The following is a 13,631-nucleotide window of genomic DNA, read 5'->3' as shown; positions in this document are numbered from 1 at the left end:
AAATTTGCTCCAAAATTTTTTCCCTGTCTGTCCCCTGCTTGTTAACTCATTTTCTCCTCACAATGTCTATTTGGACTTTAGGGAGGAGCATTTCTCCCTCATTTTAGGAGGAACATTTCTCCCACAAGCACACACTTTCTTTCACTCCATATCCAGCTGAGAAAACACCAAATCAGTGCTTGGCTCTGCCATAAAAGAGAGGAAAAGGGGATTTTGCTGGGATTTGGGACACGGGGTCTGTCCCCCCTCACACGATCCCAGGGTTCGGCCACGGGAGGCGGGAATGGGAGAGGGCGAGGCAAGAGCGAGGCCATGGCAAGGGTGAGAATCTCTGATCTCTGAGTTTGCCTTGGCATCCCAGAGCCTCTCCCCGTGCAGATTATAAGGGGAACATTTCTGAATTGGTTGTTTACTGATCTTTTTTGTGTTGAATTAATGCATTTTGCTCATTTTGTGTCATTTAAGCTTTAGGTGGCATTTCCTGTGGGGGTGTTGGGGTGGATGTTGATGCTGGGAGAGGCAATTTCCCTGCAAAGCTCTTCTATAAAACATAACTATATGAAATAATGGAGTTTCTATGATAAGAACAGGACTTAGGCTCCCAATAGAGAACTGGGGTGTGCTGGGCAGGGACTGGGAAGCACGCAGTTATTTCTGTGTTAATTTCTCCAAACATTGATTTCTGTCTGTTTGCTTCAAAACTTCAAAACTTGTTTGTAACTTCAAAAACTAGAGCTGGATCACAGATGATATCCAAGCTCTTCTTTAGGACAGGGAGCAGAACCCCGGTTCAAGTATATGGAAACAATGCCAGGAAAACATAAATCTCTCAGAAAATAGCAGAAAATAATGCATTATAAACGTCTTTATTTCAGCCAAGTGCCTGCCACTATAGTGGGTGAATATTCAGCTGTACTTACTGAGATAGCACACAGGTGATGCACTGGCACTCCTGGATTAATGTGAGTTGCTGCCAGGTGTTTTCCATTGGGTTCAGTTGCAGTACTGGAGCTGTACTGACAAGCTGGAGCCCTGAAGCACAAGAATCTGTGCTGTCCATAGTGAGTGTTGTCTAGTGTGTGTCCTGAGGTCCCTGAGCTAGTGCTGTTCTGTCACTGAGTCAGCTCATTCTCATTTAAACTCTCTTGAAAAGTGCTGGAAGTGCACATGGGAGTATAAAACACATGTGGGAAAGCTTTAGGGCTGTGCAGCTTCTGAAATACACACAAATTTCAGGTTCCCACAGCCCCTCCTGCTGTATCCTTTCCTCTCTGGCAAGAGGAAAACCCACTTGGCTTTCCCATGCAGGGCTACCTGAGGCTGTGAACTGCAGTCCCCAGAGCATCCTCAGGCTCCTGGTTGTCAGGGGATGAGTGGCAGCTTCAGGCAAGCCCTGCCTTAGCCTCAGATTTTTGTCAACTCTTAACATTTAAGAAATCACTCTGGCCCAGTGCCCAGGCTGTGGGGTAGGTCAGAGGGACACACTTCCCTTTTCCTGGCTGTTGGGATTTGCTCACTGGGAAATGTCAGTACAGCTCTGCTGTTCACTGGGCTCTGGATACAGCTGCATTTGCCCTTGTGTTCAGGGATGTGATGTCCAAGGGCCTGTATAGAACTGAGCATTCCAAGGAGGCCACAAATAGGAGGGTGTGAGGTGCCAGGGCTGTGTCCCATTGGGCTGTGTTTCCCTCTGAGGACAGAGTCTCTGCGAAACCCATGCCAGCAATTTTTACAGAGGGAAAATTATTAGCAGTTACTTTTGATCCATGGTTAAGTTTCTTTGGAATTAGCAACCAGAGAGGGTAGAGATGGAGAGCATTTCTTTTGGCTCTTTTTCTGCTTTGTCATTTCATTTCTAGTGTAAAATAATTTTATGTGCTCCTGTTAGGGAATCAACATGTCTTTATTTTGAAATGTGAGGTGGTTTTATTTGTTTGGGTTGTTTTTTCCCTCCCCATGGAATCAGGCCTTGTGAGGCTGTGAACTGCAGTCCCCAGAGCATCCTCAGGCTCCTGGTTGTCACAGGATGAGTGACAGCTCCAGGCAAGCCCTGCCTTAGCCTCAGATTTTTGTTAACACTTAAAATTTAAGAAAGCACTCTGGCCCACAAATTTAAAGGATGGTAAATCAGGTCTGTTCACAAAATGAATTATTTATTAAGCAGAGAGGAGATAAGAGACAGAATTTGCGAAACGAGCCATTTTACTTGTGTTGTTACCAGTCTGTGTACAGCAGGATGTTCCCCAGTCCTTGAGCCTCAAACTGTAGGAAAGATGAGATGGAAATCAGGATCAAAGGGAAGTTCTCAGAGTTAATTTTTCATTTGCAGTGACTGGAGGAGTTCAACAGATGGGCCAGGGACTCCCTTCAGGTCCATTCAGGCTTCTCATTCCAGGGTTGTCCTCCAGTGAATTTCAGCATTTCACATTTCCTGGCTCAACCTCTCAAGCATTAGGCAATTCTACAAACTACCCCAAAAATATACATGTACTGGTTTCCTCAAAGGTGTGATGTGACTCAAAGTGTTCCTTCATTTTCCAGTCAGGATTTGCATCCCTTAGCCTGAGGAGGTAGGAAGAGGTGCACAAAACTGCTTCCATAACTGCCCTGATGTTTTCTGTCCCTGTTTGTTCCTGCAGGGAGGAAAAGCATCCCAGCTTGGCTGGTGTTTCCCTGCAGGCAGAAGAGCGCAGGGCTGAGGCTGCTCGGCGCTGCTGTGACCCCCTGGTGGTGTCACCTGCCCTGGCACAGCCACCACAGCTGCCCAGAGCCAGGAGATGCAGCTGAGGGAGCCAGGAGGATGCAGGTCTTGTTTCCAAGGAGGTGAGAGTGCAGGATGAGGAAGAGCTGTTTTCCAGGCAGGGAAGGAGAGGTGGCAGGGAGAATTCCAGCTGGCAGTTCATCAAAAGATGAACTGGTTCTCAACAAACTCAACTGTCAAAATTATTTTTCAGGATGAAGAAAGAATGAAATGAGGTTGGCAGGAAAGCCCCTGTGAAGCAAAGCACAATTAAAATGCCTGTGAGCAGGAACTTTAAGGAATTCTGTTGCTTCTGCTGTCCTGGTCTTTCCCAGGTAGGTATGGAATGGAAAGGCAGTTTCATTGCCTCTGCTGAGCTGCAGCCACATCCCCCTTGAAGGAGAGAATGTGGAGGGAGTGGCAGGCAGGAAGGTGGCTTTTAGAGCACCACACCAATTGCTGCAAAAGAAGGAAAAGGAAGCCAGTAGCCTGGAATTGAATGCCAAGCACAGGGGCTGCTGCTTGGTGTTTTTTCTCCAAGTGTTTGTCCTGTACTGTCCTTTCAGGGCTTTCTTCTCACTGTTCCATGCAATAAAAAACCTGGAGAAGGACACTTATGTATTTAATATGGCTGCCACCTCTCCTTTTTTAAATGAAAAGCTCTATCAGAAACAATGAGAACAAATATGTGATAGCCAGGAGCTTTTGCCTTGCACAGCAGACTTAATTTTCCTTTTCTTCTCTCTTTCAGGTCAGGAAAAATCATTTAATTCGACCCAGCTCTGGCAAAACCTTTGGTTTTGTGTGGGATTGAGCAGCCAAAGGCCAGAGCCTGCAGCCCTGGTGGCCTGCACTGGAGGAGACCTGGTCCTGCCCAGGCTGTGGGGTAGGTCAGAGGGAGACACTTTCCTTTTCCTGGCTGTTGGGATTTGCTCACTGGGAAATGTCAGCACAGCTCTGCTGTTCACTGGGTTCTGGGTAAATCTCCATTTGCCCTTGTGTTCAGGGATATGCTGTCCAAGGGTCAGAGAAGGAAGGGAAATTACATTTTATTATCTAATATTTTCCCAAACATAAAATGGGATGTTGTCCTGCCACTCCCCAGACCACTCCAGGTACTGGGAGTAGCTCAGAGCTGTCAGGGTTGCAATGGAATTTAAAATAAACTGAAGGTAGAGAATAAAATAAAATAAACTCTCAGTAGAGAACAGACGGGGGAAATTTTGGGGGGTAAAACTTGAAATAACCTTTAGGGCAGAGAATGAACAATTTTGAGGTAAAAATGAAGTAATCACTAGTGGAAAGATAGGGAAAATATTGTGAGGAAAGCTTTAGTTAATCTGTAAGGGGAAGAATGAACATTTTGAGGTGAAGTGGGGTAATCCATAGTGAAGTAGTTGTATTTTCCATAAGTAGGGAAAATTTTCAGTGTAAATTTGAGGTAGCGCACTGGGCAGAGAATGGATAACTAGAAGTAAACAGAGGAAATCAGGAATGCACTGGTAGGAAAATTTTGTCAGTAAAGTCTGAGGTAACATCTAGGGGAGAGCAGGAACATTTTGAGGTCAGCTCAGGCAATCAGCAGTGTCCAGGTAGGGGAGTTTTTGGATTTGCTCCCAAGTAAGGTACAATGAATACTCTGGAGTTGAAACCCTAGGTAAAATCTCTGTTTACAGGTATTCCCTGATATCATTTCACCTGCCTGAATTCCTTGCAGCTCCAAGCTGGGAAAACCTGGCATAACTTAGAGGGGACACTTTTGGCAGAAAACTTGTGTAATTTAGAGGGGACCCAACATTTTTGGTAGGTAGTGTTTGTGTAGGAAAATGTGAGAGGATGTGGAGGGGAGAGAGATGGCATTTTCAGGGAATAGCTATGGGGAGAGAATGGACATTTTGGGTTCAAAATGAGGAAATCAGTAGTGCACAGAAATGTACATTCGTGAGGTGAAACATGGGGCAATCTTGAGGGTAGAGAATGATCAATTTATTGAAAAAATGAGGTAATAAGTAACAAAGGAAAATTTATAGGGGAAAAGATTGAGGTACTTTCTGGGGGAGAGAATGAATATTTTGAGGGAAAGATGATGGAATCAGAAGTGGCATGCAGGGAATAATTTGGGAGTAAACTTGAGGTACTCTGTATTGGCAGAAAATGGAGATTTTGAGGAGAAAATGAGCTGATCAGAAGTGGACAGAGAGGGAATATTTGGGGGGCAAAAACTGGGGTAATCTCTTGGGGAAAAAAAAGAACATTTTGAGGTAAACTGAGGTAGTAAATAGTGCAAAGGTAGTGATATACTGGAGGCTAAAACTTGAGATAATCTCCAGGGTAGAGAATAAATACTTTGAGGTAAAACTGAGGTTAAATCAGTAGTAGCCAGGTAGGGAAAATCTTGGTGAAATTTGTGATAACCTCTAGCAGAGTAAATGAAAATGTTAAGAGTTAGGTAATCAGTAGCACACATTAGGGAAATACTTGTGGCTAAAAACTGAGATAACCTCCAGGATAGAGAATGAACTTTTTGAGGTAAACAAACTGGAAACAGCAGTGGACAGGCACAGAAAATTTTAGGGGTAAAATTGAGGTAATGTGTAGAGGAGAGAAAGCAACATTTTGAGGTTAATATGAGGTAAAAAGAACGGGACAGGTAGGGAAAATTTCAGGGGAAAACCTTGAGGTGATCTATAATGTAATGAATAGTTGGGACAGGATAGAGGTAATTGGTGAGGGGTTTTGGTGGGAAAATGGAAGTAATCTATAGGGACAAAATTAATGTTTTGGAGTTCAAATATGAGTTAACCTGTACAGAAGAGAGACTGAAAATCCTGAGGTAAATATTAGGTGATCATTAGCAGATAGGCATGGAAAAATTTGGGATTAAAACTTGAGGTTGTGTAAGGGAGAGAATGAGCATTGTGAGGTAAAATGAGATAATTATTAGTAACAGGTAGTAAAAATCTTGGATTCTGAGTCTGTAAAGAAAGACAATTTTGAGGTGAACTGATGTAATCAGTAGTGTACTGGTAAAATAAAATTTTGGCTTTAAAATTTGAGATAATCTGTAAGAAACAAAGAACATTTGGGTGAATAACCTGAAGTAATCTGTAAGGGACAGAATGAATATTTTAGGGATTAGATAGAGATAAATAGTGGAGGGTTTTGGTGCTAAAATCCAAGTCATCCACAGGGGACAAGATTAACAATTTGAGGGTAAAACTTGAGGCAATTTGTAATGGACTGAATGAACATTTTGAGGTAAAAAGGAGGTTGTCAGGATAATTTTGTGGCAAAACTCGAGCTGCTCTGTGAGTAAAATGAATATTTTGGGGGGATAATGTCAGGCCATCTGTAGAGGTTCCTGGGAATCCATTACATTGTTTTCATAGAATTTTTAACAGGTTTTCAAGCTTTTTATGACAACAATGGATTTCTTCCTTTGGATTATTCATTCTGTAGGACTTGGGGTTTATTGGGGTTTTAACTCCCTCGTGGTGGCCCTGACACTGCTCAGGAGCTGGTAGGAAAAGCAGTCAATCTGCTGGAACTGGAGAAGCATAACCCCAAATCTCCACACTGTGGGTGGAGTCGTGGAATCTGAACCAGCACAAATGGATGCTCCAAAATGATCCATGAGAGGACAGGACCAAATGAGGGTCACTGTCACTATGGTGAGGCAAAAGGAATTGTACCTCTAGCCCAGAATTCCACACTGAGACTGGGATAGCCTCACAGTGCCTCATGGAGCATGGGTATTCCCAGGCAGAGCTGCTGCTTTTACCCCAGGTTTGTCAGGAACCAGCAAGGGTTCTGAGGAAGCTCAGCAGGATCAGGACAAGGACATGTCTATATTCCATAGGATTTGCTATTTATAATCTTCTTGACAGTATTTTGTGTACTAAATATGTATGCTGGGGGCAGGTGACTCTTCCTTTTGCCAAGATCAAATCTGGAGATGGAATTAGATGCTGTGTCATATGCATATTGAAGCTGCTCAACTGCTGTGGAGAAATTGTTGATCTTATTCTTTAAAAAAAGGTTTTTTATCACAGGTCTCTCTTGTTTCTCAGTGGCCATCAAAGTTTCATGTGCAATTGCTGCTTCCCTGGAAGAAGTGCCCAGGATGGAGCCATTTAATGCTGTGAGGGGATTGGGGCCCCAAAGATACAATTCTGGCAACATCCTGGCAGCCCTGGGAGAGAGGGAGAGAAAGAGAGAAGAAAATGGGACAGGGAGAGAGGAAGGGAGAGAGAGAAGAGAGAAAGAGAAGAGAGAAAGAGAAAAAAACAGAAGAGAGAGAGAGGGAGAGGATGAGAGAAAAAAAAACAGGAGAAGGAGGGAGAGAGAGAGAGGAAGGGAGAAAGAAAAAACCCCTTGGGCAAGTTCCCCAGTGGCCTCTCCCTTTACTGGACTAAGGTTGCAGGACTCTCTCCTTTCTGGTATAAACCTGTGGCATTTCCTAACAAGTGGAGGCTTGTCTGGGATCCTTTTACTGCCCAGGTCCAGCATGTGGCTGGAGGGGCTGGAGGTGCCTGGCCCAGTTTGGTGCCCCCAGTTTTGGGTGCCCAGCTCCCTTGGGTGCTGGCTGGCACCTGGAGTGCATGGGGCACCTGAGACTGCCCAGGACAGAGGAGAGGGGACATGGGGGGCCAGGGGGAGTGCACAGAAAGGACCACATGGATGTCCAGAGTGGGCACTGAGGGAAAGTCAGGAAGGATTTTGGCAAATATCACTGATGAGTGCTTTAAGAGCTGAAATGAGGGATGCAGGACCCCAGGCAGCTCTCCAAAATCCAGTTTATTGTGTCCAAGAGGTTACAGCAGTCCAGGGTTGTGGGTGACAGAGCTGTGCCTACAGCTGTGCTGCAGGCAGGCCTGGAGACCCTTTGGTTTTGGTTACAGTGCATTATATACTTTTCTTTGCTTAGCATCTTAATGCAGTAGAACCAATCTACACCTTAACTTCTATCTATAGCCTATCATAACTACCATAATTACCATATTCATGTTACTATTCTCCAATCACTATAAGTTAGTACATTACAGTTTAAGCTAGAAGTTGTTTTTCAGTTTTCTTGCAGTGGAAAATTCTGAGACTTTTTTCCTACTTGCAACATTTGCTGACTTGTTTGCCTGTGCTATCTTTCTGCTTGGTAAAACCATCTTGTTTGAGGTGGGTTTATCCTTTGCTCTAAGCCATAAAAACCCCTTCTAACTAACACACCCTTTGCGTCCTTGGTTAGCCAGCAAGACTGGCTCAGCAACTCTTTTCTTCTATATCAAAATTTGCTTTCATTTCTATTACTTCTTCAGATTCTACATTCAAAAATCTTTCTGCCAAGCACACATATCTGTGAGACTTTCTTATCAAACTTTCATCCTTCCCAACAAGTGCAACCTTGGGGAATAAAACATGGCAGGATACATTGCAGCAAAGTCAGAAATAGGGTCTGGACAGTGGGGATGATGATCAAAAATACCCCTGAAGGGGCCTTTAGGAAAATGGGATGTTTGCACATTCTCCCAGAGGTAGTTGAGCACATGGATGCCCAGAGGGGACAATAAGAGGTGCCAGGAAAGGATCTTGGCAATCCACACCCAGAGGGAGCAATATGGTGTTGGTTTGGGAAAGGATTGGTCAAAGGGGAATGAATGTGGGGAAATATGGCTAAGGCAAATGGAAATGGGAGGCTGTGTGATCAGGAAAGACTGGATGTGCAGCGTGAGGTACAGGGACAGGCTGTGGTGTATGGCACAGGGACCACTTTTTGTGTACCCTGTAAGAGATAATGTGTCACCAAAGCCTGGCCTGGTAAACAAAGGGATTTTTTTGGAGTCCTTGAGAAGATGAGTGATTTTACAAAGAGTTTGGTGGCTGTGGGAGGGTGACAGCCCACGCGCAGGTGGAGAGGGGGCTGGAATTGGTTAGAAAGGGATCTCAGGTATATGAAAGGTGTGGAAGAAGGGCTGAGGAAAAGGTAAGGGTACAGGCAAGGATAATGGCACAGTTTTTACACCCCCCAATGGGAAAAAGCACAGGGAGCCCCAAGAGCGAAGGAAAGGGGGCAGCCACCAGGATAGTGACTGGGAAGGAGTCAGTGTGCCATTTGTAAAAAAGACCATTAGAAATGGATTGTTCAGGGTGTCAGGATCTGCTGTTGTACCCGAGCTCCCCACACTGGAGCCCTTGCTGGGCCAAAAAGTATTCCTGGCAGGCACAGGAACTTCTCTGTCTGATGTGAATTTTGTGCCAAAGGGGGAAGAGTCCTTCAGATGTTCTTTAGTGAAGTGGGGAAGATGAGCAGGTGTATTCGATTCAAGCACTGGTGAATGTGTGTGTGGATGGGAATGAGCACTGTGTGTGTCATATCCACAGCTGCCATTCCCTTCAAACACGTTGTACAGGGCTGGGAGAGGCCAGGAAGAATGAGACAGGAGCAGTCTTGTGTGCACTGAGTTGTTTTACACTTTTTCTCTGTGGAACAATATTCATCCCTGCAGCAGTGCGGCTGTGAGAAAGACGTCTGGCTAGCTGACCAGCACGGCTAGCAGCACAGGGGGCACTTGTCCCGATAGCAGGCTTCAGGACAGCGCCTAAGGCCAACGCCCAGCTTGCGGCTGTAAGCGCTGCCTTGTGCAGGATGAGACTGGATGGAAGCTGCGGCCAGCGGAATAAGAGGGCGGACTCCAACTGCGGGTTTTATCCAGAGTTTAATAACTCCCAGGGGAAGCAGCAGGAGAAGACAGGGAGGAGGGGACTACAGCAGTTTTTAAAGGGTGGAGGAGGTAAGGGAGGTGCCAGACCTTGGACCAATAGAGACACAGTGGGGGAGTGGGATCCAAGGGACTGACACAGGGAAAACACCAATAAGGACAATACTGAGGAGGGGCCCCGGTCCCTGGACCAATCATCCAACTCTCCCGCTAGAAACTTCTAGCAATAAAGGTGGAGATGGAGAGTGACTGGCAGGGCACCGGGGAGGGGTTGAGAAAGGGATACATTGGTTTCTGAGGGAACTGGGGAGCAGTTTCAAAGGATACAATACCGACTGGGGTGGAGTTAGGGTGACAGACATTAACAGGGATGGGAGGGAGAACCGGGGCAGAACCATTATCGAACAAAGGGGGGAACAGAACAGTCCAACAGAACACAATACAACATCTCCCCCTTTTTTGTTTTAAAAAAGAAAAATAAATGAAGGCCTAAAAGGATTCAAACTGTTCTTGATTGTCAAGTTCCAAGTCGGCATAGAGGTCCCTAAACCAGGGGTGGCTCATCAGGACTGACGCCCACTGTTCTTCAGCATCTTGTAGCTCAGCCGACTGTCCATCCTCTAAGGCCATCACTTGATTAATGTTTGGGGAGGATGCCAACTTAACAAAAAGTCTCTTAACTAACTTCCAAATAATGGACACAGTAACTGAGACTACAAATAAAATTAAAAGAACTAACAGAATAGTCCTTAAGATCAAACCAACCCAACCAGAAATCCCTTTTGGGTTTTTTGAACCCAGTTTAAGAGCCTGTACTGACTGTGTGCAGCAGAACTGAAGGGCTGCCATGAGCCAGGTGAGTTCTCTGGCTTGCTCAGATCCTGCTGCTGAAGCGCCAACTCCTTGGGAAGAACAGATGGATGGAGAGACCAGGCAGGGAGGGAAAGCTGTGGGAGAGCCTGCGACCACCCCTGCCCCTGCCAGCCTGGTTCTGATGGGCTGCTCCTCCCCAGGAGCTGAGGGTGCCGAACCCCAGGGGCTGCTTGAGGTCACAGGGGTTTCTTGAGGTCATTTGGGGGTTCTTGGTGTCATTGCAGTCCCTGGGTGGGGTTATGTCTTAGGTTAGAATAAAAAATGAAACTGAAAGTATGCATGCTGTCCCCATCTCCATAAGCTGTTAAAAGAGCTGGGACAGTGTTTTTTCTCTCTTCCATGACTCATCTCCAGTAAGTCTCTCCAAGGGATATTTCTGTGCAGGTGGCCCCCAAAATCTCTCTGGATGACTCCTAAGTGACATCACCCTGTTGTGAGACGCTCTGCCCAGGGGGAGGAGCCAAGCAGTCCCACCTGCATGTAAGCCAAGACTTGGAGCACCACGAGCCCTTTGCCTGCAGAGTTCCCAGAGGAGAAGAGGTCCAGGATCACCAGGGGACTCTCAGAGGAGGACCAGGCCCTTCTGCAGGATCAGTGCTGTGACAGAACCACATCCATCCCTCCCAGAGAGCCACAGCCACCACTGGGGTGCCAGGTTGTATTCTGACTCTGTCACTTTAAGCTGGTGCTTTCTGCCTTTTTTATTTCTCCTATTAAATTGTAGTTCTGACTTGGGATCTCCCACTGGTTTGCTTTCAAACTGGTACATATTTTGGCACCCTATATTGAGCCAGTCCTGAGAGAAGTCAGAATGACAATTTTGTGTTACAGAAACCTCCTGTTCACCATGAGCACCATGGAAGCATGGTGCTCACCATGCTTACATGGCTCTTACACCTTGCTCTCTGTCTGTTTCCACACATGGGGAGCTGCCTGTCTGCTGCAGTGCTCCTGCTGAGCTCAGGGAATGGTATGAAAATTGCTTTGTTGGTTTATTTTGTCTATTGCCTGATAACCTCTGGGGAAGTGAACATAACTTGGAATAGAAATTCACTTTTGTTTACTTGTCCTAGTCTGGGCTGCTGCATCTTCATCCTCCTCAACAATCACAGCCAGCCCCTGACATTCAGACTTGACAGAGCAGTTTTTGAAAATCTCGAGCTCCCTCTGGGTGTCAAAGATGGCATCATCTCTTGGTGTTAGTTCTGCTTTGTCTTCTCTCTGTAGCTTGCACCCTCTGCACCCTCTACAGCATGCTTAGAGACAGAGAAGTACTCTGTTGTGGTTTGTTCTATGTTTGTTCAGTTCTCCCCGCGTTGTTGTTTTAATGGTTCTGCCCGAAGTTTCCAGTAAGTGTCAGTCCCTGTACCCCTCGTTTCCAGTAAGTGTCAATCCCTGTACCCCTCCCACGTTGTCCTGGTTACCCCAATGTATCTCGTTTGTTCCCCTCCCCTGGCTGCCTGCCAGTCATCCAGCACCCCTGCCTCTTTTTCCAGAAGCTTCTGGCTGGGGTGTTGGGTGATTGGTTCAGGGGCCAGGGCCCCACCCGCAACTGTCTCCCGTTGGTTGTTTGCTGTTATCAATCTTCAATGTATCTTTTGTACCCCTCTCCCGATTTGTTGTTCCCAACCCCGCCCATTCCCTATAAAACCTGAGGCTTTTCCTTGCCCCAGGGCTCAGACTCCGGCTCCCCGACCCACCAACACCCTTTCCAATAAAACCTCCTACCCCACGGAGATCTGAGTCGCCCTTTCTTCTGCGCCCTGCGGCTTTGGAGTCACTACCCGCGGCCATCTGCCCCGAAGCATACCATCGCTTGAGCACAGGGTCTGGGCTTCGCGCCTGGGCAGTGCTCGGTTGGCTGGAGGCTGGCTGGACACTTGCTTCCCTAGCCTGGGCACCTTTATCATCCGGCCACCGCTCCAGTACTCCGTGTGGTACAGTGGCATCTTGAGGAGGAGGAGGAGGATGGAAGGACAGAGTCAGCAAGTACCACGTCTGCACAGCCTGCCATGGAGGGAAAAGGAACCAAGAGCAAAGGAACAGGCACCACATCTGCACAGCCTGCTACACATGGAAAAGAAACCAAAAGCAAAGCACATCTGGAGCTTGGAAGAGAAAATGAAAGAGGGCTATCAGAAACTGAGAAAGGAGCTTCAGGAAGGGATTTACTACATCTCAGCAGAAGCACTAAGTCTCTGCATTAGGAGCAGATGTCCCCAGCCAGGCAGAGAGGATACACTCCACAAGGTAATCTCTGTTTTTTCTTTCAGGAACATGGGATGGAGAACCTCCCTCCTTCTCAGGTACCTCCTGGGTACCTGAACTGAGAAGAGGAACACCCACCACAAGAGGCTCATCTAGAGTCATTATTGCTCTGGTCTCTTGTGGACTGAACTCCTGTTGGAATAGGAATGATAACATGACTGGTTCTCATGAAGAAGCAGTTGTTCTCAGGAACACATTTACAGCAGGAGACCAGCTGTACCTTGACCAGGATTAGAGGGGCCCTGCTGCTAGCCAGGTGGAGGAGAAGGAGAATTGGATCTACTGGACTGTGTGGGTCCATTGCCTGGCACATCTGACCCACACAGAGGGACAGCTTTGGTGCACACTGGCACTCAGTGCACCCTGATGCCACCAGGGTGTGTGGGAGTGGAATCCATTTCCCTTTCTGGCATCACAAGAGGATCCCAGCACTGGGAACAAGTGGCACAAAAACCCCGTGGTGGCTGGCCCAGAGGCTCTGCATCTTCAGCACAGACCAGCTCAGAAGTGAGTATTTCTAAGACCCAAAGGACAGTGTTGGGCTTTTGGGATTGCTGCTGTACAGACAGAAGTCAGAACACTGAATACCCTGCCGGGTCTCTCAGGCGAGCGCTTTGCTGTGGGACTGCTGAGAATTGAAGAAGAACAAGTACCAATCACCACAGCAACTCTGCACCATCAACAATTCTTCATCATAACATAAACTTGCTGTACAACATCTCAACAAGGCCAAAGTGCTTTTTTTTCTTTTTCCCCTTAATTAAAACAAAATAAAACCCCAAATAAGACTTGTCTCCACGTGTCTCTGTGATTTCCATTCCCATGAGACTATTTGGGAACTGGGGAGCCAAGGGGTGGGTACCAAGGCCTGTTCAACCCTACAGGGCCAGTGCCTGAGTCTAGTGGACATTTTGGATTAATTTCAAACCAGTACAGGATACTGAAAGTCATTTAAGTCCCTACTCGGGGTTATTTTAGGTCACAGGGGTCACAAGAGGTCACAATTGAGGTTACTTCAGGTCATAGGGGTCATTTGA

At 46.6% G+C, this 13,631-nt stretch overlaps 1 protein-coding gene and 1 long non-coding RNA gene across 3 annotated transcripts in view; one reads left to right on the top strand and one right to left on the bottom strand.

Annotated features, from left to right (window-relative positions):
* The window catches only part of LOC139591975 (uncharacterized), a 36,758-nt gene extending 24,508 nt beyond the window's left edge, over window positions 1-12,250 (top strand). For both annotated transcript variants that reach the window (XR_011679822.1, XR_011679823.1), the window contains exon 3: window positions 11,594-12,250. This is a non-coding gene — a long non-coding RNA (uncharacterized lncRNA). The remainder of the gene's footprint in view (window positions 1-11,593) is intronic.
* Window positions 2,135-13,631, bottom strand: part of ADAMTS3 (ADAM metallopeptidase with thrombospondin type 1 motif 3) — a 70,181-nt gene continuing 58,684 nt past the window's right edge. The window contains exon 22 of the mRNA XM_071431212.1: window positions 2,135-2,992. Within this exon, the coding sequence (XP_071287313.1) occupies window positions 2,931-2,992 (62 nt within the window). The 3' untranslated portion in view covers window positions 2,135-2,930. The remainder of the gene's footprint in view (window positions 2,993-13,631) is intronic.

The sequence above is a fragment of the Agelaius tricolor genome, unplaced genomic scaffold, assembly GCF_023055355.1.
Source record: "Agelaius tricolor isolate 1412-34295 unplaced genomic scaffold, bAgeTri1.0.p SCAF_8, whole genome shotgun sequence".
Classification (NCBI taxonomy): domain Eukaryota; kingdom Metazoa; phylum Chordata; class Aves; order Passeriformes; family Icteridae; genus Agelaius; species Agelaius tricolor.
The sequence above is the reverse complement of the archived record's forward strand: the minus strand, read 5'-3'. Positions and strand labels throughout refer to the sequence as shown.